At 46.2% G+C, this 27,991-nt stretch overlaps 1 protein-coding gene across 8 annotated transcripts in view; it reads right to left on the bottom strand.

Annotated features, from left to right (window-relative positions):
* Positions 1 to 736: 736 nt before the first annotated feature.
* The window catches only part of LOC139404975 (histone deacetylase 9-B-like), a 60,174-nt gene continuing 32,919 nt past the window's right edge, over positions 737 to 27,991 (bottom strand). For all 8 annotated transcript variants that reach the window (XM_071147535.1, XM_071147530.1, XM_071147536.1 and 5 more), the window contains 6 exons: positions 15,738 to 15,869; positions 14,288 to 14,403; positions 12,198 to 12,323; positions 9,426 to 9,612; positions 8,892 to 9,109; positions 737 to 3,266 (listed from right to left, as the gene is read on the bottom strand). In XM_071147535.1, coding sequence (XP_071003636.1) covers positions 2,889 to 3,266; positions 8,892 to 9,109; positions 9,426 to 9,612; positions 12,198 to 12,323; positions 14,288 to 14,403; positions 15,738 to 15,869 — 1,157 coding nt within the window. In that variant the 3' untranslated portion in view covers positions 737 to 2,888. The remainder of the gene's footprint in view (positions 3,267 to 8,891; positions 9,110 to 9,425; positions 9,613 to 12,197; positions 12,324 to 14,287; positions 14,404 to 15,737; positions 15,870 to 27,991) is intronic.

Genomic DNA, 27,991 nt, shown 5'->3' with positions numbered 1-27,991 from the left:
TTTTAATTTGACTCTGAATACTTCCTAATATAAGGTAACATTACACCTTTGTGAATGTTCCGGAAGAGGTATCTGGAAGCTTTGAGGGAAGAAGGCTGAAACTGAAAGAAGAAGAAATGGTTGCCCAATATTTACTACATTTGCAGCAGTTACTTTGGCTACAGAAATGTCACTGGAGACAAATAACAACCATCCCAAACAGGCTACCTTAAATTGCAGAAAACTGCTCAAGGTTCTGAGCTGTGATCTTTCCTATTGTCATTATTGCGTGTAGTGTGAAATATATCAAGTCTTACCAGTGCAAGAAAGAACTAAGCCTGGGTGTGAAATTGCTTAAGCTCAGTTTAAGTCTCAGTGCAAGTCATACCTATCACCCACTCCTAGCGTAGCCTCACCTAGTCTTAACTGCTGTAATGCTGCCGCTAGGAGCCTCTCTGCTCATCAAAGCGCTGTTTAGAAAGCCCCTTAAGCTCTCCTTTAAAGGGTTACACAGATCCCAGAGAAATGAGGAGCTGGCCTGTGTTTAGTGGGTTATGTGACTGAGTGTGGGAAAGTGGGCTAATGGTTTAGTTTAGGGGGAGACATCTGAGATGTACAATAACATGAACACAGTCTTGTGTTGGGTCTTGAATGTGAAAAATGAAAATCTATGTCCCAAAATAAGGCTATGAGAAGTTGGAAGTATAGACTCAAGCTGTATGACATGTTAGAAACATCCTCTACAAAGACCAGACAGTTGCACAGTAGGGGAATGAACTTTATTTGATAAAAGAAAGGTTTGTAGCACAAGGCAGAAAAAAAAAGAGAACAAACGCAAACAGCTATGAACAGAATCCAGGGCCCCCCCACGGGTAGAGAAGGGGCCCCGGTACAGCCCAATCAAAGAAGCAAGGGAACAAGACTGACATTGTTCGGATTGAAAGTGGTTTTTACACTACAAACATTAGAATGGGCTGAGCTAAATGTACAGTATGAGTCAGACAGGCAGACAGACATAGTTTATGTCTTTCACAGGAACCCAAACACAGAACCCCATAGTAATATTTTATACATTGACAAGACAAACGAAACAGGAAAAAAAAGTTACAGCTTTACATACATTGATTGACCACTTTAAGACCAGAGTCGACATGTTGCATGGGGCAATTTGAAGAGGGAGTCAGCGGTGGGGGATGGGGAGAAGGAGAGAGGTCCCATCTTGTTTTTTATTTTATTGAAGTAACATCAAACCTGCGTGTGGAGGTAAGCATGTCACTGGGGAGTACGAAGGAAGCGATTCCCTTTAAAAAAGGGTCTCCCTTAACCATATCCCCACTCGCTTTGTAATTCGCCTTGACAGTAAATCAATTCTCAAGCCTGGCCCCTTGGACTCCTACAACCCTGGGTCCTCCTCTCCCCTAACATTCCTGCACACATGAATCATTCCGACTCCTGGCTTCTAGAAGGCATTTCCTGCCCGCCCTCTACTCTCTCCTCTCCTTTCTCTCTCTCTCTCCCTCTCCTCTCTCGTTCTCACTCTCTTTCTCTCCCTCTCCCTCTCTCTCTCGCTCTCTCTTTCTCTCTCTCTCTCCCTCTCTCGCTATTTCTCTTCTTCTATTTCTCTCTCTCACTCTCTCTCTCCCCCCCTTCTCTCTTGCTCTTTCTCTTCCCCTCTTTCTCACTCATTCTCTCTGTTAGTGAATCCTCTGCTGAAAGTTGGGTAGGAACCTGGCTGAGCTTTGAATTGGACCCAGAGGGGAGGAGGAGGAGGAAGAGAAGGAAGAGGAGGTCGAGGAAGAGGAGAACGAGGAAGATTAGGATGACACGGCATCTCAACACAGGATGATTTTGTTGTTTTGTTCTTGCTATATTCCCTATATAGCACATAACTTTTAACCTGAGGCCTAAGGGATGCCCATTTGAGAAGCAGACCTGGTCCTATGGTCTGATGGAGCTGACTGCCTGCACCATCCATCCATCCATCCATCATCTATCCATCCATATATCCATCCCTCCCTCCATTCATCATCCCTCCCTCCCTCCCTCCATCCATATATCCCCCCTCCCTCCCTCCATCCATCATCTATCCATCCATCCATCCACCATCCCTCCATCCATCCATCCATCCATCCATCCACTGATTTAGCGTTTGCTCCTCCACTCTGCAGTACTGTACATCAATAAACAGTCTCATTCCCAGTGTAGGCTGGCTGTACTCAGTCGTAAGGGTGGGCTGTGTTGTGTTAAGGTTGAACAATACATTCTCTCTCATACAGACATGAGCATGCTTCCTTATTTTCATGTCATTTTCAGAGACCACTGAACACAGAACATCACAGCTTTTTGGAGAACGGCGGAGAATATGACATTTGAATAAAACAACAACAGTCAGCAAGTCAAAGTTGAAGTGAATTGATGGCATAAATGTTACACTATGGGAACATAAAATGGCATTCATAAATTGTACAACGGTTAAACTTTCCATCCCTTCTAGAATATTCTCTTACGCTAAATCTACTGTATACATACATACTACATTCTGTCAATTGAGCAGAACCTGAAAACAATCAAAGCAGTTCCTTAGAAGTAAAAAAAGAAGGAGCACTCTTCTAGTAAATCTTCTCTTCATGTTATATACAGCACGGTGAAACATACTTTACATTACAGATCACTTCACAAAGTTCACAAACAGAGAGTCAGTCTGGTGGGGGTTTGGGGTGCGGCTGCACTTCACTGAGACAGCGTCACATCTCAGGGCAGGGAGAGGACTGCCTGGGGAGTCCTAGTCGGCTCTGTGTGTGTGTTGGCTGCAGTGTGTGTGTGTGTGTGTGTGTGTGTGTGTGTGTGTGTGTGTACGTATGCGTCTCTGAATGTCGCAGTGTGTGATCTCCTTCATCTTCTGCCCCCTCTCAGATCATAGCTCTTATCACCAGCTGACCTTTGACCTGGTGGAGTGAGGCCCTCTGCTCCGCCTCTAGGCTCTGACTGGACAGGGACTCGTCCTCGCTGTCGATTGGCTCCTCTTTGACCTTTATGACCCCCAGGCGGTGGTGGGCCTCTACGATGGAGGACAGTTCCCCGAGAGAGCTGTTGCTGCCACTGCTGTTGCTGGAGCGAAGGGTGTGTTTCTGGATCACGCCACCAGGGGGCATCCTGTCCTCCTGCATGTCCATCCTCTCATCCGCCATCCTCCGGGTGTTGTCCTCCTCCTCCTCCTCTGACTCCTGCAGGTGTGGGTTGACCAGGGAGCTGGGCTGACGGAGTTGCTCGATGGACTTGGACAGCAGCTGCAGAGAGGTACAGCATCAGAGGTAATTTAGTTATAATGCTCAACAGACAGATTCATTATTATTTCACAATTCATCTTTACGTTTTATTATGAGTTTGACCTAGCCAGTAGAGAGTAGGGTGTTCTGTGCAAAGCAGCACAAGTCAAATTCATCCAAATGAACACTACATTTCCGCATAAATAAGGCTACACAGAGAATGCAGTCACTGGTGCTGTCTCCTTAAGAGCATGCCCCAGACAGTACTATGAGGCACTGCTATGGGTTTCATGTCTCAACATCTAGTCAAACTTTATTTGTTAGACAACAGAAAGTGGAGCAATCACTTAAACACCTTAACCATTGACAGCTGGTAAGATAGCACAAACACTTTGGCGTAAGAACGTAGGCCTGGTATAAATATCTCTCCAGCAGAGAATTAGCCTCTTTATCTTGGTATTAGTCAACGCTTTTTATACCTCCCTCTAAAATCCTCTCTAAGCTCTTGTAAATGTCCATTAGTGATTAGTGGCCCCTATTGTTGGTGTAAAAACCTTACAAAATACCAACCTTGCAAAACAATCCTGCGCCATAGTGCTACTGTTATTCCTACCATTACTGGTGCTGCTACTGGTTCCAATACTGCTACTACTGCTGCTGCTGCTGCTGCTGCTGTTACCACTACCGCTAATGCTAACGCTACTGCTGCTGTTATCACTACTGCTAATGCTAACGCTATTGCTGCTACTGTTAACACTACCACTAATGTTAACACTACTGCTACTGCTGCTGCTGCTACTGTTACCACTACCGCTACCGCTTCTGCTACTACTGCTGTTGCTACTGCTACCACTACCAATACTGCTACTACTGCTGCTGCTGCTACTGTTACCACTACCGCTACTACTGTTGCTGTTACCACTACCGCTAATGCTACTACTGCTACTGTTACCATTACCGCTACTACTGCTACCACTACTACTGCTACTGTTACCACTACCGCTACTACTGCTACTGTTACCACTACCACTACCACTACTACTGCTACTGTTACCACTACCGCTACTACTGCTACTGTTACCACTACCGCTACTGCTACTACTGCTGTTGCTACTGTTACCACTACCACTACTACTGCTACTGTTACAACTACTGCTACTGTTACCACTACCGCTACCACTACCACTACTACTGCTACTGTTACCACTACCGCTACTACTGCTGCTGTTACCACTACCGCTAATGCTACTACTGCTACTGTTACCACTACCGCTACTACTGCTACCACTACTACTGCTACTGTTACCACTACCGCTACTGCTACTACTGCAGTTGCTACTGTTACCACTACCACTACTACTGCTACTGTTACAACTACTGCTACTGTTACCACTACCGCTACCACTACCGCTACTACTGCTACTGTTACCGCTACTGCTGCTACTACTGCTACCACTACTACTGCTACTGTTACCACTAGCGCTACCACTACCGCTACTACTGCTACTGTTACCACTACCGCTAACGCTACTGCTACTACTGCTGCTGCTACTGCTACCACTACCGCTATTACTGCTACTGTTACCACTACCATTACCGCTACTACTGCTACCACTACTACCGCTACTATTGCTGCTGCTACTGTTACCAGTACCACTACCGCTACTATTGCAGCTGCTACTGTTACCATTACCGCTAATGCTACTGCTACTACTGCTGTTGCTACTGCTACCACTACCGCTACTACTGTTACTGTTACCACTACTGCTACTACTGCTACCACTACCGCTAACGCTACTTCTACTACTGCTGTTGCTACTGCTACCACTACCGCTACTACTGCTACTGTTACCACTACAACTACTACTGCTACAACTACCACTACTACTGCTACTGTTACCACTACCACTACCAATACTACCACTACCGCTACTACTGCTACTGTTACCACTACTACTGCTACTGTTACCACTACCACTACCACTACTACTGCTACTGTTACCACTACCACTGCTACCACTACCACTACTGCTACTACTGTTACCACTACCACTGCTACCACTACCTCTACTGCTACTACTGCTGTTGCTACTGCTACCACTACCACTACCGCTACTACTGCCTCTGTTACAACTACCACTACCGCTACTACTGCTAATGTTACCACTATCACTACCACTGTTGCCACTACCACTACTATGTTTGAGATCAATTGACACTCTTTACCATGGCACTTTGAGATTTATTTTAAACTGTTCAGAAATGTGGTGGGTACTCTCTTCGTTTGCTGGACTTTATCCTGCTAACTGTTCCAGTAATGACTTGGTGCTGCCTATCTTGGCCAGGGCGCTCTTGAAAAATAGATTTTATTCTCAATGAGCCCTTCCTGGTTAAATAAAGGTTAAATAAATAAAATAAACTCTTACCACTACCTCTACTACTATCGCTACTACTGCTACTGTTACCACTACCACTACTACTGTTACCACTACCGCTAACGCTACTGCTAATAAATTAAATCAAATCAAAGTTTATTTGTCACGTGCGCCGAATACAACAGGTGTAGACATTACAGTGAAATGCTCACTTACAGGCTCTGACCAATAGTGCAGAGATATTTTTTTTTTTAACTATGTGTGTGTGTGTAGGTAAGTAAAGAAATAAAACGATAAGATAAGAGTAGCAAGGCTATATACAGACACCTGTTAGTCAGGCTTGTTGAGGTAGCATGTATATGTGGGTATGGTTAAAGTGACTATGCATATATGATGATCAGAGAGTAGCAGTAGCGTAAAAGAGGGGTTGGCGGGTGGTGGGACACAATGCAGATAGCCCAGTTAGCCAATGTGCAGGAGCACTGGTTGGTTGGGCCAATTGAGGTAGTATGTACATGAATGTATAGTTAAAGTGACTATGCATATAAGATAAACAGAGAGTAGCAGCAGCGTAAAAGAGGGGTGGGGGGGGCACACAATGCAAATAGTCTGGGTAACCATTTGGTTACCTGTTCAGGAGTCTTATGGCTTGTGGGTAAAAACTGTTGAGAAGCCTTTTTGTCCTAGACTTGGCACTCCGGTACCGCTTGCCATGCGGTAGTAGAGAGAACAGTATATGACTGGGGTGGCTGGGGTCTTTGACAATTTTCAGGGCCTTCCTCTGACACCGCCTGGTGTAGAGGTCCTGGATGGCAGGCAGCTTTTCCCCAGTAATGTCCTGGGCCGTAAACACTTCCCTCTGAAGTGCCTTGCGGTCGGAGGCCGTGCAATTGCCGTACCAGGCAGTGATGCAACCGGTCAGGATACTCTCGATGTTGCAGCTGTAGAACCGTTTGAGGATCTCAGGATCAATGCCAAATCTTTTTAGTTTCCTGAGGGGGAATAGGCTTTGTCGTGCCCTCTTTACGACTGTCTTGGTGTGTTTGGACCATTCTAGTTTGTTGTTGATGTGGACACCAAGGAAATTGAAGCTTTTAACCTGCTCCACTACAGCCCCGTCGATGAGAATGGGGACGTGCTCGGTGCCTGGCCATGCAGTCGTGGGTGAACAGGGAGTACAGCAGGGGACTGAGCACGCACCCCTGGGGAGCTCCAGTGTTGAGGATCAGTGTGGCAGATGTGTTGCTACCTACCCTCACCACCTGGGGGCAGCCCGTCAGGAAGTCCAGGACCCAGTTGCAGAGGGTGGTGTTTAGTCCCAGGATCCTTAGCTTAGTGATGAGCTTTGAGGATACTATGGTGTTGAACGCTGAGCTGGAGTCAATGAATAGCATTCTCACATAGGTGTTCCTTTTGTCCAGGTGGGAAAGGGCAGTGTGAAGTGCAATAGAGATTGCATCATCTGTGGATCTTTTGGGGCAGTATGCAAATTAGGGTAGGTCTAGGGTTTCTGGGATAATGATGTTACCAGCCTTTCAAAGCACTTCATGGCTACGGATGTGAGTGCCACGGGTCTGCTGTTGCTACTGCTACCACTACCACTACCGCTACTACTGCTACTGTTACCACTACCGCTAATGCTACTACTGCTGTTGCTACTGCTACCACTACTACCGCTACTATTGTTGCTGCTACTGTTACCACTACCGCTACTATTGCTGCTGCTACTGTTACCGCTACCACTACCGCTACAACTGCTGCTGCTACTGCTACAGCTACTGTTACCACTACTGCTACTGCTACCCTTTGCTACTACAGTACAACTCCTATTGCTACTGCTACTTCTACCCCTGCTGCTGCTACCTCTACTGCTACTACTACTACTGTTACTGCTACTGCTGTAAATGAATTGGGCCAATGGCTAAGATCCTTCTAAATAAACACAGAGCTCATCTCTGATTAGTAGACATTTATAACCTCCTCTTAGTGAGAGAGGTGCTTTGGTCTAAAGTATCTACTGTTATTGACCTGAGTGCTCACATCAGGGGTGATAGGGTAGCTAGGGTTATTTGTTTAGATAAACATCCAATGCCCCTTCCTCCGGTCAATCAAATGCACCTTCAAGCTCAAGGAATGCTTGTGCATAGCACAACCTATTTTGAGTCACTGCATTATTTGTTTTGTATATTGATTAAGAGGGACTAGAATCAGAACTAAGGAAGTGTTTTAAACAGCTTATGGCATCATTGGGAAGTTTGACTGGGGAGACTTAAACTGTGTAGTTAGGGGACTTTTGAGGCCCTTCCTTGTTAGTTTTAAGTGAGATTGCGCGTCTTGTTGCTCTCAGATTCCCATGGCTGTTTGAGGGCTTGTGCATTGGGACAGATCAGTGTGAGAGCAACACAATGCTGCCTTTCACTGTGTCTCTCTGGCTGTGTCTCTGTATGTCCGCCACCTCAACCACTCACTTCCCGTGGCTGAATAATTGCACTCTGCCGATGGCACGGTCACCACAGCCTGCTCACAGAAACACAAATATTGCCACAGAGGAACAAAACCGTGTATTCTGGGGCCATTTGAATTTGGCTGAATTGAATTTCACAGGGTTTGCATGCGAATGCCACTGATGCCTTAAGCTATGATAACAGAATTAGTGCTATGGGAAGCATTTCTTCCCCTATTTGAAGTCAGGCTCAACATGTTTACTTAGCAGAAATAGCACAGGGAGGCTGAGCCGGGTGGAAGGGCTCTGTAAACACAAAGCAGCTACCACAGAAAGTTTGATAAGACTAAATATAGCCTCAGAATTTGTGTGTATAAACTGCTGAAATTAAAATCCCCACTGGGCACACACTTGGTGATTTTAATGTATAGGTTGCATGTATTATTTACAGGCGATATGGGGTCCAGTTACTCTCCGGGGATGTTAGTGTACAGCAAAAGTACAGTAAAGGTCAGTTAGCTGATTGATGTGGATCAGTTTAGTTTTCTACATCAAAATGAATGGACAGGGGGACCTGATCCTAGATACACACTCCTACTCTGCTGCTGGTACTGTTTCTTACCTTATTGATGTGGATCAGTTTAGTTTTCTACATCAAAATGAATGGACAGGGGGACCTGATCCTAGATACACACTCCTACTCTGCTGCTGGTACTGTTTCTTACCTTATTGATGTGGATCAGTTTAGTTTTCTACATCAAAATGAATGGACAGGGGGACCTGATCCTAGATACACACTCCTACTCTGCTGCTGGTACTGTTTCTTACCTTATTGATGTGGATCTGCTGCTGGTATTGTTTCTGCTTCTCCAGGAAGTGCTGGTGTTGCTGCTGGATGACCAGCTGAGCCAGGGTGCTCTGGGGCAGAGGGGCTGACTGGGTCCGGTTCAGGGGCCGGTGCTTGGGTAGCTTGGGTCTGCTGTTGGAGGAGGGCCTGTCCTTCATGGCCAGAGGGGAGTGGGGGTGGGTGGGCATGGAGCCTTGACCTGGAGGGGCAAGACGGCGGCACTAAGATTCAACGTTCTAAATCTACACTAATTCCAACTCATTTAATTCATGATCTTCATGACCACTTCTTCAACTAATTATAAGCAATATTTAATAATTCAATATCTCTCCCATTCAAAGTGGTGTAATTCTATTGCCCAGTAACCTGGTCAGATTGTAGTCTTGGACTGAAAAGTTCCACTGTGATTTTCCATTGAGTATGCTTTTTAGTCCAGGACTAAGCTTAATCAATGTCTGGGAAACGGGCCCTACATCTCGGTTTAAGTCTGTCTCAGTGTAAGGATAAGGACTCACCAGAGGAGGAGAGGATCTTCTGCCGTCTTATCTGCTCCTTCTGAAGGAGGTGTTGGAGCAGGGCCTGATGGCTGGGGGACACCTTGGTCTCCATGGAGGTCACCGTGGGCATGGGCACAGGCCCCAGGAGCTGCCCTGGTAGACCATGCCTGACCTCCCCAGTCTTCTCCTTCAGCCCGATGGCAGCCTGAGAGAACACAGAGACACACAGAGCAGGAGCTTAGAAATACAGCTGAGGACTAAAGTTCTCACAATATAATGGTGCTTCTATATATTCTATTAAGTTTTCATTCCAAAAAAACTGAGAAGGGTTGTCATTTTGTGCAGTCAGTTTTTTTCTGCATTATTTGCCAGAAACACTTGATATAATTTTGTTTTTGACAATCACCTCTTCAAATGGTTACACTCTTTCTATCCAGCTGATGTACCAGACAGGTCTCAATGTAAGGAATGTGTCAGGGAGCTAAAAGTGATGTATCATTTGGCCCTTATCTGGACTGGAGCTAGCTGTACTTGACCGGGCAAGGGGCCGCTGGGACGTTTTAAAAAGCTGTGATTAATGAGGTCATATAGAGAGAGATAAGAGGAGGCCTGACAACAGACTCTTAACAACATCTAACATTTAAGTGGAATAAAATAATCTGGGGTTAAAGGTCGTTGCCCTGCTGCCGTATGTATAATCCTGACAGCCACTGATGCTGAAGTCTTTCAACAGCCAGACAAGGCAGAGAACATCTCTCAAACTACACTTCCCTTTGTTTTTAGTGAAAACCTGACTTTGTTATCTAAGAGTATTGTTGGCTAAAACCTTTTTTGAACCACCTGGCTATGTATTACAAACGTGGTTCAATTAAAAGCGTTACAGAATGTTGTTCTACAAATGAAAGACTAGTTGATAGCTATCTACGTAACAAATTAGAAATCCTCTCTCCAATGGCCTGTGTTTGTGAGAAGGTGTAAAAGCTAGCCAGCTAGCTAACCAGGATCAGGTCAAGGGTGGCTGGTTGTACTAGCTAGCCAGGATCAGGTCATGGTGGCTGGTTGTACTAGCTAACCAGGATGAGTCATGGTGGCTGGTTGTACTAGCTAGCCAGGATCAGGTCAAGGGTGGCTGGTTGTACTAGCTAACCAGAATCCGGTCATGGTGGCTGGTTGTACTGGCTAACCAGGATGAGTCATGGTGGCTGGTTGTACTGGCTAACCAGGATCAGGTCATGGTGGCTGGTTGTACTAGCTAACCAGGATGAGTCATGGTGGCTGGTTGTACTAGCTAACCGGGATGAGGTCATGGTGGCTGGTTGTACTAGCTAGCCAGGATCAGGGCATGGTGGCTGGTTGTACTGGCTAACCAGGATGAGTCATGGTGGCTGGTTGTACTGGCTAACCAGGATCAGGTCATGGTGGCTGGTTGTACTAGCTAACCAGGATGAGTCATGGTGGCTGGTTGTACTAGCTAACCGGGATGAGGTCATGGTGGCTGGTTGTACTAGCTAGCCAGGATCAGGGCATGGTGTCTGGTTGTGCTGGCTAACCAGGATCAGGGCATGGTGGCTGGTTGTACTGGCTAACCAGGATGAGTCATGGTGGCTGGTTGTACTGGCTAACCAGGATGAGTCATGGTGGCTGGTTGTACTAGCTAACCAGGATGAGTCATGGTGGCTGGTTGTACTGGCTAACCAGGATCAGGTCATGGTGGCTGGTTGTACTGGCTAACCAGGATGAGTCATGGTGGCTGGTTGTACTGGCTAACCAGGATCAAGTCATGGTGGCTGGTTGTACTAGCTAACCAGGATGAGTCATGGTGGCTGGTTGTACTAGCTAACCGGGATGAGGTCATGGTGGCTGGTTGTACTAGCTAACCGGGATGAGGTCATGGTGGCTGGTTGTACTAGCTAGCCAGGATCAGGGCATGGTGTCTGGTTGTGCTGGCTAACCAGGATCAGGGCATGGTGGCTGGTTGTACTGGCTAACCAGGATGAGTCATGGTGGCTGGTTGTACTGGCTAACCAGGATGAGTCATGGTGGCTGGTTGTACTAGCTAACCAGGATGAGTCATGGTGGCTGGTTGTACTGGCTAACCAGGATCAGGTCATGGTGGCTGGTTGTACTGGCTAACCAGGATGAGTCATGGTGGCTGGTTGTACTGGCTAACCAGGATCATCAGGTCATGGTGGCTGGTTGTACTGGCTAACCAGGATGAGTCATGGTGGCTGGTTGTACTGGCTAACCAGGATCAGGGCATGGTGGCTGGTTGTACTAGCTAACCAGGATGAGTCATGGTGGTTGGTTGTCCTGGTTAACCAGGATCAGGGCATGGTGTCTGGTTGTCCTGGCTAACCAGGATCAGGGCATGGTGGCTGGTTGTACTGGCTAACCAGGATGAGTCATGGTGGCTGGTTGTACTGGCTAACCAGGATGAGTCATGGTGGCTGGTTGTACTAGCTAACCAGGATGAGTCATGGTGGCTGGTTGTACTGGCTAACCAGGATCAGGTCATGGTGGCTGGTTGTACTGGCTAACCAGGATGAGTCATGGTGGCTGGTTGTACTGGCTAACCAGGATCAGGGCATGGTGGCTGGTTGTACTAGCTAACCAGGATGAATCATGGTGGCTGGTTGTCCTGGCTAACCAGGATCAGGGCATGATGGCTGGTTGTACTAGCTAACCAGGATGAGTCATGGTGGCTGGTTGTACTGGCTAACCAGGATCCGGGCATGGTGGCTGGTTGTGCTGGCTGACCAGGATCAGGTAATGGTGGCTGGTGGTACTCACGCTGATCTGGGAGGAGGTGGCGGAGAGGCCCAGGGTGATGTTGGGTAAGGAGGGAGACGTGTATAAGCTCAGAAGGTTGGACATGGAGCCCTCTGGACGAAATAACCTAGGCTGTGATGGCCAGCGCTGAAATGACAGGAAAGAGAGCGAGGGAGAGATAGAGAGAGATAGATAGAGAGATTTAGAAAATCGGACTATGGAACATTTAAAAGAGCAACAAGAGCACTGTAATAAACATTAATGCACTAAGACGGACAACGTTCCGGCTCCCTGCAGTATAGCAGAAAGATATGCGCTATTACTGACGGATGATCAAAATGAGTGCCACTTAAAAGTGTGTCATCAAATTGTAGGATATTGTGAAGACAACATGATCAGGTATCGTTTAGCATCACCCCCCCGCCCCCATCCACCAGAAATCTACCCTTCTCTTCAAAAGATCTCTGTACCCCGTCCCTGGTCTTCCCATCCTCCAGCCCCAGGCCTCACCCTCCTCAGGCTACTCTCTCTACCAGAGAACATCAGTGTAGCTGGGGCATGCTTCCTGTACCCAGCAGGGCCAGCAGAGCAGCCTAGCAGCATGTGGTTCTGGAAGGGCCGTGTTTATCCTTCCAACCCCCTCTAGTATTCAGTGACCTGAACAGGGATATCCGGCCTGTATTCCACCCCAGGGACCCGTTCCCTCTGAAAAAGGATACCTAATGTAACGGTGCACAAACACGACTTGCTTTTGCAACAGGCATGAGGCCTTCGGTTAGCCCCCGCCAGTTAGCCCCCACTAACAGTCCCGCCACAGTACGTTTCATGAGAGAACGAGTCTTAGCTTTGGGCTGATACAATAGCAATCCTGTGTGTTTATGTTGTTAGCATGTGGGTGGGTGTCTTTGGCTACCAGCGCCTGGGATATCAATTAAGCTCCACGGTTCCCCCCCTCCTACCCCCCTCCACCCCAATGGCAGGCCTGTTACTCCCCTCTCAATGTCACTGAGGTCCCTGAAAGAGTAAACATCGCTGGTTAAAGAAAACACAGCTGCTCTGTTAAAGATGGTTCAGAGATGTATCATATCTGCCACCCGCTAGAACGCAGTGTTTTGTGAGGCTGGGGTCCTAGGAGAGCCCCTGCCCCCGGCTAGTTACTGAGTCATGAATCTATTGGGGAAGGCCTCAGAAGGAAGGGAACAACTCACAGGGCTGTGGTCAGACAGCTCAGTGACAGATATACTATGACACGCCAACAGAACGCTTAGCTTGGATTCTTTTAGACTGCTTTTGGAATATTTTTGTTGTTGTTGAATATGTGGATTCTATTGTAGCGTAGAGTAGCTAAATAAATAGCTTGCACGATACGTGTTGAGCAAGGGAAAAAATCAAGAGGTATGAAAATTGTGAATCGAGATACTGGATGAGGCATTTTTAACCACAAAACCATAGGGAAACACACAGGGATCCAAGATGCTTTCTGCCCTGAGAATTTATAGAGATTGAATTGCAACAAAAATGTTGCTGCCAATATTGCCTCACCATAAGAGTTCATGCCATGGATATGCAAACGCTTTGCATTTCACCCTTTATGAAAAATAAGACATAAGAAGAAAAAGGAAAATAAATAGTAAGTAGAAAGAAATAAGTAAAGCAGGTGTGTATTACGTATGTCGACATTATGGGAGAGCTGTGTCTCTTTACCCTCAGTGCGGGGAGTCATTTCTACTGGACTGTAACAGACTGCTTAGAGACAGACGGCAGGGACAACTGGCTGTTTTCATAGCTGCACACACACACACACAGACACACACACAGACACACACATACACAGGCAGGCAGGCAGGCAGACAGACACCCCGTGTGAGACATGACTTAAGAAGTTAGATTTTCATGATTCAGATTATTTATCTTGAATCCACTTGAATCAATTAAAAGTCACCGTAGTGTGTAGAGGATAAATACGAGCGGTCTGGCTACTGTTCTTTAGCTTTTGCTTTGGTTGCTCCTTGGGGTTTAAGCCGGGTCACTGTGAAGCACTTTGTGACAACTGCTGATGTAAAAAAGGCTTTATAAAATAAAATGGATTGATTGATGGTCTGGGTTCGTACCTCGGTTTTTGTGGTGGTGGGGAGAGAGGAGGGCCCGTTCTCGGCCCCCAGGGCGCTGGAGGCTCCGATGGGAGAGCTGGGTCCTGAGCCTGGGGCACTGTTAGTGACTGTAGAGTCTGTGAAAAGGACAGAGATAATGTTAGGGGCTGTAGAGTCTGTGAAGAGGACAGAGATAATGTTAGTGGCTGTAGAGTCTGTGAAGAGGACAGAGTTAATGTTAGTGACTGTAGCGTCTGTGAAGGGGACAGAGATAATGTTAGTGGCTGTAGAGTCTGTGAAGAGGACAGAGATAATGTTAGTGACTGTAGAGTCTGTGAAAAGGACAGAGATAATGTTAGTGACTGTAGAGTCTGTGAAGAGGACAGAGATAATGTTAGTGACTGTAGAGTCTGTGAAGAGGACAGAGATAATGTTAGTGGCTGTAGAGTCTGTGGAGAGGACAGAGATAATGTTAGTGACTGTAGCGTCTGTGAAGAGGACAGAGATAATGTTAGTGACTGTAGAGTCTGTGAAGGGGACAGAGATAATGTTAGTGGCTGTAGAGTCTGTGAAGAGGACAGAGATAATGTTAATGACTGTAGCGTCTGTGAAGAGTACAGAGATCATATTAGTGGCTGTAGAGTTTGTAAAGGGGACATAGATATAGATTGTTATTGGCTATAGAGAGGACAGAGATAATGTTAGTGGCTGTAGAGTCTGTGAAGGGGACAGAGATATAGATTGTTATTGGCTATAGAGAGGACAGAGATAATGTTATTGGCTGTAGAGTTTGTGAAGGGGACAGAGATATAGATTGTTATTGGCTATAGAGAGGACAGAGATAATGTTAGTGGCTGTAGAGTTTGTGAAGGGGACAGAGATAATGTTATTGGCTATAGAGAGGACAGAGATAATGTTAGTGGCTGTAGAGTTTGTTAAGGGGACAGAGATATAGATTGTTATTGGCTATAGAGAGGACAGAGATAATGTTAGTGGCTGTAGAGTTTGTGAAGGGGACAGAGATAATGTTATTGGCTATAGAGAGGACAGAGATAATGTTAGTGGCTGTAGAGTTTGTGAAGGGGACAGAGATATAGATTGTTATTGGCTATAGAGAGGACAGAGATAATGTTAGTGGCTGTAGAGTTTGTGAAGGGGACAGAGATAATGTTATTGGCTATAGAGAGGACAAAGATAATGTTAGTGGCTGTAGAGTTTGTGAAGGGGACAGAGATATAGATTGTTATTGGCTATAGAGAGGACAGAGATAATATTAGTGGCTGTAGAGTTTGTGAATGGGACAGAGATAATGTTATTGGCTATAGAGAGGACATAAATAGACATAAAGGAGTGACAGGGAAACAAGCTCCTAACACCATAATGCGTCCTTTGGCTGCACCATCACAGCTCTCTCTGTCAATACAGAGTTATTCCACAGCAGAACTGCTACAATATGTGTCAACAATCATACCCATCATTTCTAGGGCCCTCTTCTTGTAGGGGGTCATGACGTTGCTGTCTTTCCTCTTCAGCAGTGGACTACTCCTCCTCTCTGCTACCTTCTGCTTCAGTCTAGACTTCACCTTCAGGTTGGGCTCTGAGGCTGGAGGAGGACAGAGAGAGGAGGGAGAGAGGGGATGGTTTAGTAAGACTCAGGCTAGAGGAGAACAGAGAGAGAGAGAGAGAGAGAGAGAGGGAGAGGGGGAGAGAGGGAGAGAGAGAAGGGGAGGGAGAGAGAGAGAGAGAGAGAGAGAGAGAGAGAGAGTGGTTTCGTAAGACGAGGCTGGAGGGGGAGAGAGAGACTATGGTTCAGCATAGTTCATACTCCATGTACTAGATCTATTTATATGCCTGTAGTGGTTGATGTTGGTGGCCACTGTCACTAACAGAAGACATCCACCAATCAGCTTGAGTTCCCTCAAAGAAATGTTTACCAGTGGGAGGGACTGTAGCTCACGCCTGACAGGATTCCAAAGATGGTTTTGATATATTGTAGACCCGACCAGGACAGAATGACACATACCTCCATATCTTTAAACACAATCCTAAAAATGAGGAACAACTCAGCAAGGTCAGAACAGTGGTCCTGTCAAAGTTGTAATACATTTAAACCTGTAAGCAGAAATATAGACACAGTTCTGGTGGTTTCTCTTCAACCAAATGACACCATTTCAGAGAGGAGAGGAGATTCTGAGCTGTTTGAGGAGATGCAATGAGTCAAGATTGGGCCCATTTCCACCTCATCTGGTCTAAATTAGGTTGAGCAACACACAGGGTGAAGTGGTCGCTACCTGCTGCCCTGGTGACCACAGCCTGATACAGTAGCAGCAGTTAAACTAAAACAAACGCATGGCAGATGTTTCAGATGCGTTCCTCACACCATCTCCACATTCCTAATGCAAACCAGTGATACCCCCCCCCCCCCCCCCCCCACACACACACACACACACACACACACAAACACACAAACACACACACACACACACACACACATGTCACTGGACAAACACGTCCCAGGCTAAATGAATCCAAACCCACTTTTAGATGAAGTCTTAATGGACAGCCTCTCTTCGACAGGAATATGAAGAAAGTCAAGTAGTGACAGAGAGAAGTTGAGAGAGTGACTACTGGACTGCTACCAAGGAGTAGGAAACATGGACAAATAACATGGAACCAAGCCAAATGATCAGCTCCTACTATTTATTTATTGATTTATTTCACCTTTAACCCTTAACCAGGTAGGCCAGTTGAGAACACCTTTATTTAACCAGGTAGGCCAGTTGAGAACACCTTTATTTAACCAGGTAGGCCAGTTGAGAACACCTTTATTTAACCAGGTAGGCCCGTTGAGAACACCTTTATTTAACCAGATAGGCCAGTTGAGAACAAGTTCTCATTTACAACCTGGCCAAGATAAAGCAAAGCAGTGTGAACAGACAACAACACAGAGTTACACATGGAGTAAACAAACATACAGACAACAACACAGAGTTACACATAAACAAACGTACAGCCAATAACACAAAAGAAAAGAAAAATATAAAAATGTATGTACAGTGTTTGGAAATGTAGAAGAGTAGGGAGGTGGGCAATACATAGACTCTAGAGGCGAAAATAATTACAATTTAGCATTAATACTGGAGTGATAGATATGCAGATGATGATGTGCAAGTAGAGATACTGGGGTGCATAAGAGCAAGAGGTTAAGTAATAATATGGGGATGAGGTAGTCGGGGTGCTATTTACAGATTGGCTGTGTACAGGTACAGTGATTGGTAAGCTGCTCTGACAGCTGATGCTTAAAGTTAGAGAGGGAGATATAAGACTCCAGCTTCAGAGATTTTTGCAATTTGCTCCAGTCATTGGCAGCAGAGAACTGGAAGGAAAGGCGGCTAAAGGAAGTGTTGGCTTTGTGGATGACCAGTGAGATATACCTGCTGGAGCGCGTGCTGCGGGTGGGTGTTGCTATGGTGACCAGTGAGCTGAGATAAGGAGGGGCTTTACCTAGCAAACACTTATAGATGACCTGGAGCCAGTGGGTTTGGCGACGGATATGTGGTGAGGGCCATCCAACAAGATCATACAGGTCGCAGTGGTGGGTAGTATATGGGGCTTTGGTGATAAAACGGATGGCACTGTGATAGACTACATCCAATTTGCTGAGTAGAGTGTTGGAGGCTATTTTGGAAAAGACATCGCCAAAGTCAAGGATCGGTAGGATAGTCAGTTTTACAAGGGTATGTTTGGCGGCATGAGTGAAGGAGGCTTTGTTGCAAAATAGGAAGCCGATTCTAGATTTCATTTTGGATTGGAGATTCTTAATGTGAGTCTGGAAGGAGAGTTTACAGTCTAACCAGACACCTAGGTATTTGTAGTTGTCCACATATTCTAAGTCAGAACCGTACAGAGTAGTGATGCTAGTCGGGCGGGAGGGTATGGGCAGCGAACGGTTGAAAAGCATGCATTTGGTTTTACTAGTGTTTAAGAGCAGTTGAAGGGCCAGATGTATACAGAATGGTGTCGTCTGCGTAGAGGTGGATCAGAGAATCACCAACAGCAAAAGCAACATCATTGGTATATACAGAAATCTATTGGGAAAAAACCTTTAATATTTCAGTCAAATATCTATCTAGCATCACACAGTACAGACTGCCACTGAGTGTGTTGATATAACGAAAGGTTGTTGTTGTGTCTGAGTGTTTTTGAGGCGTGGCGGTGATGATGAGGATGATCCTGTCAAGCCCTGAGGAGGAGTCAGTCAGTAGGCCAGCTCAGCCTAGCTCAACTCACCCCAAATGACACCCTATTGCCTATTTAGTGCACTACTTTTGACCAGAGCCCTATGGGCGCTAATAATGTCTCCCTATGCCCCCCCCCCCCCTCTCTCTCTCTACAGCCCTGGAATCCCCTCCACTCACACTTTAACACTACTGACATCCAGATCAACACAGAGGTCAACCTACTAGTGCTGTAGGAGGAGGATCCAGGTCAACACAGAGGTCAACCTACTAGTGCTGTTGGAGGAGGATCCAGGTCAACACAGAGGTCAACCTACTAGTGCTGTACTAGGAGGATCCAGATCAACACAGAGGTCAACCTACTAGTGCTGTAGGAGGAGGATCCAGGTCAACACAGAGGTCAACCTACTAGTGCTGTAGGATCCAGATCAACACAGAGGTCAACCTACTAGTGCTGTAGGAGGAGGATCCAGATCAACACAGAGGTCAACCTACTAGTGCTGTAGGAGGAGGATCCAGGTCAACACAGAGGTCAACCTACTAGTGCTGTAGGAGGAGGATCCAGGTCAACACAGAGGTCAACCTACTAGTGCTGTAGGAGGACGATCCAGGTCAACACAGAGGTCAACACAGAGGTCAACCTACTAGTGCTGTAGGAGGAGGATCCAGGTCAACACAGAGGTCAACCTACTAGTGCTGTAGGAGGAGGATCCAGATCAACACAGAGATCAACCTACTAGTGCTGTAGGAGGAGGATACAGATCAACACAGAGATCAACCTACTAGTGCTGTAGGAGGAGGATCCAGGTCAACACAGAGGTCAACCTACTAGTGCTGTAGGAGGAGGATCCAGGTCAACACAGAGGTCAACCTACTAGTGCTGTAGGAGGAGGATCCAGGTCAACACAGAGGTCAACCTACTAGTGCTGTAGGAGGAGGATACAGATCAACACAGAGGTCAACCTACTAGTGCTGTAGGAGGAGGATCCAGATCAACACAGAGGTCAACCTACTAGTGCTGTAGGAGGAGGATCCAGATCAACACAGAGGTCAACCTACTAGTGCTGTAGGAGGACGATCCAGGTCAACACAGAGGTCAACACAGAGGTCAACCTACTAGTGCTGTAGGAGGAGGATCCAGGTCAACACAGAGGTCAACCTACTAGTGCTGTAGGAGTACGATCCAGGTCAACACAGAGGTCAACCTACTAGTGCTGTAGGAGGAGGATCCAGGTCAACACAGAGGTCAACCTACTAGTGCTGTAGGAGGACGATCCAGGTCAACACAGAGGTCAACACAGAGGTCAACCTACTAGTGCTGTAGGAGGAGGATCCAGGTCAACACAGAGGTCAACCTACTAGTGCGGTAGGAGGAGGATCCAGATCAACACAGAGATCAACCTACTAGTGCTGTAGGAGGACGATCCAGGTCAACACAGAGATCAACCTACTAGTGCTGTAGGAGGAGGATCCAGGTCAACACAGAGGTCAACCTACTAGTGCTGTAGGAGGAGGATCCAGATCAACACAGAGGTCAACCTACTAGTGCTGTAGGAGGAGGATCCAGGTCAACACAGAGGTCAACCTACTAGTGCTGTAGGAGGAGGATCCAGATCAACACAGAGGTCAACCTACTAGTGCTGTAGGAGGAGGATCCAGGTCAACACAGAGGTCAACCTACTAGTGCTGTAGGAGGAGGATCCAGATCAACACAGAGGTCAACCTACTAGTGCTGTAGGAGGAGGATGGAGCACAAAGTTACATAAACGGCCATCTCAGTATTATACAATAACTAAACACCATGTTGTTTCAATTATTTATCCTTTCCTTGAGATCAATTATTGAGAAGGGTTGTTTTTGTGATGCGACCATACGACGTGATGTTGCACAAGGGAGACGAGAACACGAGCGGGGGGGGGGGGGGGGGGGGGGGGGTTAGGGGGGGGTTGACAGGGCCAGATGCTTCTATTTTGAGAGTCCTGTCAAATACAGCAGCACCAGCCCCTCTCTTTCCCTGTCTATCAGCCATCCGTCCTGTGAGTGAGGGGTACTGAAAGAGAGAAAGAGCGAGAGAGAGAGCGAGACAGAGGGAGAGAAAGCGCTGCAGGGAGTCTTCATGAATCCTCTTCATGCCCCGCTGCCCTGATTGCTTTCTATTTTTAGCACTGCTCCGTTCGCTGCCACCAAGCGCTCCGTCGCCACGGGAACGCCAGACAGCGGCGAAGTGGGAAACGGACAGACTTTGTCACCGTGTTTGTGTTCCAAATAGCACCCTATTCCCTATATAGTGCACTACTGTTTTTAAGGCAAAGGGTACCATTTAGGACGCATGTCATTAGTCTCTGTGGAAAAACCAGCGGTAGCGTTACCTGCCTACGACGCAACAGGAAGGGAAGCTGGCAGCAGACATCTCTAACTAACACAGCTCTCATGTTGATACAAACACCTGGGCCACTTCATTGGTTAACTGGCAAAGTGCCAAGAACACATCACTCAACTAAAACAGGTGGCAATATGAATGAGCCACGATGGGTTTAACATGCCCATACAACAACCAGGTTATTACAGTAGAAAGTCCTGGGTTGGAGGTTGGTGGAGGCTGAATGTGTGATGCCTGTCTCCACTACATTTCAATGTTAACTCTGCTGTCAGTGTGATGCCTGTCTCCTCTCCATCTCAATGTTAACTCTGCTGTTAATGTGATGCCTGTCTCCACTCCATCTCAATGTTAACTCTGCTGTCAGTGTGATGCCTGTCTCCACTACATCTCAATGTTAACTCTGCTGTTAATGTGATGCCTGTCTCCACTCCATCTCAATGTTAACTCTGCTGTCAGTGTGATGCCTGTCTCCACTACATCTCAATGTTAACTCTGCTGTTAGTGTGATGCCTGTCTCCACTCCATCTCAATGTTAACTCTGCTGTCAGTGTGATGCCTGTCTCCACTCCATCTCAATGTTAACTCTGCTGTTAGTGTGATGCCTGTCTCCTCTCCATCTCAATGTTAACTCTGCTGTCAGTGTGATGCCTGTCTCCTCTCCATCTCAATGTTAACTCTGCCTGTCTCCACTCCATCTCAATGTTAACTCTGCCTGTCTCCACCTCATCTCAATGTTAACTCTGCTGTCAGTGTGATGCCTGTCTCCACTCCATCTCAATGTTAACTCTGCTGTCAGTGTGATGCCTGTCTCCACTACATCTCAATGTTAACTCTGCTGTTAGTGTGATGCCTGTCTCCACTCCATCTCAATGTTAACTCTGCTGTCAGTGTGATGCCTGTCTCCACTCCATCTCAATGTTAACTCTGCTGTTAGTGTGATGCCTGTCTCCTCTCCCTCTCAATGTTAACTCTGCTGTCAGTGTGATGCCTGTCTCCTCTCCATCTCAATGTTAACTCTGCCTGTCTCCACTCCATCTCAATGTTAACTCTGCCTGTCTCCACCTCATCTCAATGTTAACTCTGCTGTCAGTGTGATGCCTGTCTCCACTACATCTCAATGTTAACTCTGCTGTCAGTGTGATGCCTGTCTCCACTACATCTCAATGTTAACTCTGCCGTCAGTGTGATGCCTGTCTCCACTACATCTCAATGTTAACTCTGCTGTCAGTGTGATGCCTTCTCCGTTAGGCTGCCGGACCAAGACAAGGCCAGGTGGCTGGCTAGGGGGACTCTTAGGCTGTGTCCCAAATGGCACTCTATTTCCAATATAGTGCACTGCTTTTGACCAGGCCCAGATGGACCGTAGTGCACTATGTAGGGAATAGGGTGCCATTTGGGACCGAGCCTTACAGAAAGACTATATGCTGGGACACTGTGCTCTGTTGGCTACAAGGCCTTACTGTTATACCCTTTTCATACATACTTGAACTGTTCTGTACTGGCTCAGATATACAGCTGGCTCACCTTGGTAAGCTATACAGCTGGCTCACCTTGGTAAGCTATACAGCTGGCTCACCTTGGTAAGATATACAGCTGGCTCACCTTGGTAAGCTATACAGCTGGCTCACCTTGGTAAGCTATACAGCTCGGCTCAGCTGTGTAAGCTATACAGCTCGACCAGATTCTTTCCCTGTTCATAAGTCATTCTACGATACTTATCAAAAGCCACCGGCTTCAAAATCCATGAACCCTTCCATGAACTCATCCAGTCCAGACAAATGTACAACGTTTCACCCGATTCTATTACTATTGGAATGAGCACGGATCATTGTCTCACCATGGGGAGGTACAAGGAGCGGGTTACTTTGCCTCCAGGCTTCCAGGCCTTAAAATATCCCCTGGTTTCAGAAAGCAATGTGAAACCCTCCTTCCACTGCACCTGCTACACACGTTTGGTAAGTGGGTCAAGAGTGGAGATGAGGGTGTTGCACCTCTCCTTTCCTCTAAGTCAGGCTGTTCTTACCACGGCCCGGGGCATCACATGATCTGAGACCCGTCTATTCTTGGACATTGCATAAAGAGGATGTACGGCCAAGTAAACAAGTTTATCACGTGGAATTGTATTGCTTTGTGGAATAAAAAGCTTTTTTGGGGGGGCGGGGGGGGGGGGGATGTATTCAAGGGACGGTCTTGTGATCAAAGCACGATGACTCCGCTAGGCCTTTTCTGATTAGAGAAGCCTAACATGGACTGATTCCAGAGGAGAGGAAGAATTTGTAATGCTTATGGGCTTAGTTCTTAAACAGCCTTCACCTTAATAAGTCTGTAGATGGAACACCATGAAGAGGAGACGAGGACCCACTGAACACACACTGGCCTTAATAAGTCTGTAGATGGAACACCATGAAGAGGAGACGAGGACCCACTGAACACACACTGGCCTTAATAAGTCTGTAGATGGAACACCATGAAGAGGAGACGAGGACCCACTGAACACACACTGGCCTTAATAAGTCTGTAGATGGAACACCATGAAGAGGAGACGAGGACCCACTGGACACACACTGGCCTTAATAAGTCTGTAGATGGAACACCATGAAGAGGAGACGAGGACCCACTGGACACACACTGGCCTTAATAAGTCTGTAGATGGAACACCATGAAGAGGAGACGAGGACCCACTGGACACACACTGGCCTTAATAAGTCTGTAGATGTAACACCATGAAGAGGAGACGAGGACCCACTGGACACACACTGGCCTTAATAAGTCTGTAGATGGAACACCATGAAGAGGAGACGAGGACCCACTGGACACACACTGGCCTTAATAAGTCTGTAGATGGAACACCATGAAGAAGAGACGAGGACCCACTGAACACACACTGGCCTTAATAAGTCTGTAGATGGAACACCATGAAGAAGAGACGAGGACCCACTGAACACACACTGGCCTTAATAAGTCTGTAGATGGAACACCATGAAGAGGAGACGAGGACCCACTGAACACACACTGGCCTTAATAAGTCTGTAGATGGAACACCATGAAGAGGAGACGAGGACCCACTGAACACACACTGGCCTTAATAAGTCTGTAGATGGAACACCATGAAGAGGAGACGAGGACCCACTGGACACACACTGGCCTTAATAAGTCTGTAGATGGAACACCATGAAGAAGAGACGAGGACCCACTGAACACACACTGGCCTTAATAAGTCTGTAGATGGAACACCATGAAGAGGAGACGAGGACCCACTGAACACACACTGGCCTTAATAAGTCTGTAGATGGAACACCATGAAGAGGAGACGAGGACCCACTGAACACACACTGGCCTTAATAAGTCTGTAGATGGAACACCATGAAGAGGAGACGAGGACCCACTGGACACACACTGGCTGAATCAACATTCAATGAAATTACGTTGAACCAACGTGGAATAGACGTTGAACTGACGTCTGTCACCAGTGGGGAGATACAGACTGAAACATCCACTATGTCTAGCAGCCAGTCCACTTCTTCTGTCTAAAATAAAATATATTTTCTGCACGCTAGTAAAGTCACCAAACAGTTTCTGAAAGTTCAGGATCAAACTAGTAGCGGTACAGTAGATGGAACAACACAAGGGCACCTGGGCTCCCCATCTCCCACTGCAATGTAAATGCATCAACAACAACAATTCATATTTCATAGCCTGTCAAATGATGCGTGTTCGATCCTTTTCAAATCGTCCAAACCAATGCAAAGGTTCTGTGGCTTTCAAGGACATGCATAAGGCATGTGGCTGTAGAAACAAAAAAACGACAGAACTAAAAAAGTTACTATTGTTAATTTAACCAGTACAGTAGCTCTTGACTTATCCAGCAGATACATCAGGCAGCAGGGCAGGTATGGCATAGGAGAATTGGCTAAGTGGCTAGCTTCAAAGCAAATCATAAAAGTGCTAAAATGGTACAGTTTCACCACAACAACTGCACCCCCCCCCCCCCCCCCCCCACACAAAAAAAAGAAGGTGTTAGACCGTACGGCCAGCCAAGCTATAAAACCAGGAAGTCAAACCCCCAGACTGTGTCCCAAATGGCACCCTATTCCCTATATAGTGCATATATAGTGCACTACTTTTGACCAGAATCCTCTGGGGCCTGGTCAAAAGTAGTACACTATATAGGGAATAGGCTGCCATTTGCGACTCAACCCAGACCTGTAAAGTCTTCTCCACTTTGTTTTCAGAAGGCTGTTTTTGCTTAAACAAACAGTGGTGTCTTACTTCATTCTGCCCGGCAACAGTCCTCTTAACGCAGTGACACCTGCCTGTCAGAGTGTCAGCTATCGATGACGGACAACGTGTCCAGGAACAACACTACCTTTGTGTGTTTGCATGCCAATCTCTCAGAGGACTTTAATGAAGACAGACAGGAAATGGGGGGGTGGGGCTCGCACAGAAAATGACCACATATAGATTCTAGAATCCAAAGGATTTTTTTTTATTAAGGGGCTTTTATCAATGCATAAGAATTACTCAGAGAAACAGAGATTATTTCAAGATAATCCAAAAGGAAGATCATAGGGATTATATAGGATTTTGTCCTGCAAAGAATAAGGCAAGCAGAGTTTTGTTAGTGTTAAAAATGGTGCTGTTTCTTTGCAGCTTGCGTCAAAGGTAAACATAGGCTAAAGCATTGATGGTAAGACTCTGTCTGTCTCGCAAGATAAATTCTAAATCATTTCTGGGAAACCTTTTATTTGGTAGAGGCACATTATTTTACTTTGGCAACTGGTTATTTGGACTTGCAGGCCACTCCTAACCTCCTAGGTTTACAGGTATGTTACCAGACAGAGCGAGAGGGGGTATTTCCTGGTGCGGGATTGTTTTTTCAAAGAGAGACACAATAAACACAATTGTCTTTCATGTGCTTCCCCAATTGTTATTTTAACCACAAAGTATCCACAATGACTACAAATTAGCTTAAATGTATATTACAAAGTACTACAAAAACTGACACTATAATTCCCCTAGCCTGATCCCTAAAGTGTGTTTATACACAATATGCCAGCTCATGCGGTAAAGTCATTAAACAGGTATTATTGTTTACCGTCGTAATTTGACGAGACACAAAAGGGAAAGAATGTAATGTCATTTCCGTGACCTCACAGCAAAATTATGAACCGTTTTAGCTTGTGGCGCAGCGAAACCAAGAGGGAGGTATAATTCTTATTTATACAGTGTTCCCTAGAGAGATCCTCAGCTTTAAACCGACAAACCTGAGCTGCCTTTTGCTGACAAGTTGTGTGTTTTCAAAAGAGTTAGTGGAGCTCATAACTCTGAAGAAATGAAAGGTGCTTTAAGTCGTCCATTAACTGTTCAACTGAGAAGCCCTAACAGTGAGGCCTTGCCTTTTGTCTGTGTATTATCGCTAATAACACAATACATAACCAGAGATTGTTCTTAGGGAACAGTATTGTGGCCTATGTCTTTGTGAGGAAAATAACACACAATATATAGCATCATCAACTTACAATACAACAACAAAAGGATTGCATTGGTTTTGTATGATATTGTCAACAGTGTGTGTTCGTGTTCTGTCGGGGTTGCACACGTCTGGCTCTGTGTTAGGAGAGGTCAAACAGGAGGGAAGGATTCTGATAGATATTACTGCTCTGGCTTACCTCGTAACCCCTCCCCATTATTTGAGTAAGGGGTCCCCTGAAGGGGTACGAGGGGTGAGAGGGGCCTTGGGGGCGGGGTGGAGGTTCAAAGGTCATAATAGGCCTAACTGATGTCATTAGCAGGTCATCAGTATGGTCAGGAAATGCTGTGTGGATACACAGAGGTAACCCTGGGATGACAGAGGTCACAGCACATTCATTGTATTAATAACTCATTGATGGAAGGTCATTGAAGCACCCTGCAGACAGACACACACTACTGGTTGAGGACAGTATGTCTGTTGAAGGATTTATCCGCACGTATCTTAATGTTAACACTAATGAGAATAGAAGGATATAAAGGACTTTGGAATGTCCCAATGTTCATTTGGAATGAAGTGTTAGAAATAGTTTGATTGTGGTTGAGTTTTGTCAATTGATGCTGGTGTGTGTGGTTGAGTGTATGCTGGAGTGTGTGGTTGAGTGTATGCTGGTGTGTGTGGTTGAGTGTATGCTGGTGTGTGTGGTTGAGTGTATGCTGGTGTGTGTGGTTGAGTGTATGCTGGTGTGTGTGGTTGAGTGTATGCTGGTGTGTGTTGTTGAGTGTATGCTGGTGTATGTGGTTGAGTGTATGCTGTTGTGCGTGAACGTGTGGTTATACCGAACATGGTCGCCGTTTACGAGTTCAGTTCCAACTTTTTTCATGTTTACCTTTCCTTTATTGAACAGAAAGTTCATATTATTATCACCTATGACCGCCAAGCAGTTCATACTATTATCACCTATGACCGCCAAGCAGTTCATACTATTATCATCTATAACCGCCAAGCAGTTCATGCTGTTATCACCTATGACCGCCAAGCAGTTCATGCTATTATCATCTATGACCGCCAAGCAGTTCATACTATTATCACCTATGACCGCCAAGCAGTTCATACTATTATCACCTATGACCGCCAAGCAGTTCATACTATTATCATCTATGACCACCAAGCAGTTCATAATATTATCACCTGTGACTGCCAAGCAGTTCATGCTATTATCATCCATGACCGCCAAGCAGTTCATGCTATTATCATCTAGGATCAGCAAGAAGTTCATACTATTCACCTATGACCGCAAAGCAGTTCATACTATTATCACCTATGACCGCCAAGCAGTTCATACTATTATCATCTATGACCGCCAAGCAGTTCATACTATTATCATCTATGACCGCCAAGCAGTTCATACTATTATCACCTATGACCGCCAAGCAGTTCATACTATTATCATCTATGACCGCCAAGCTGTTCATACTATTATCATCTATGACCGTCAAGCAGTTCATACTATTATCACCTATGACCGCCAAGCAGTTCATACTATTATCATCTATGACCGCCAAGCAGTTCATGCTATTATCATCTAGGATCAGCAAGCAGTTCATACTATTATCATCAATGACCGCCAAGCTGTT

The sequence above is a fragment of the Oncorhynchus clarkii genome, unplaced genomic scaffold, assembly GCF_045791955.1.
Source record: "Oncorhynchus clarkii lewisi isolate Uvic-CL-2024 unplaced genomic scaffold, UVic_Ocla_1.0 unplaced_contig_7595_pilon_pilon, whole genome shotgun sequence".
Lineage (NCBI taxonomy): Eukaryota > Metazoa > Chordata > Actinopteri > Salmoniformes > Salmonidae > Oncorhynchus > Oncorhynchus clarkii.
This window is presented reverse-complemented; position numbering and strand designations above follow the sequence as displayed.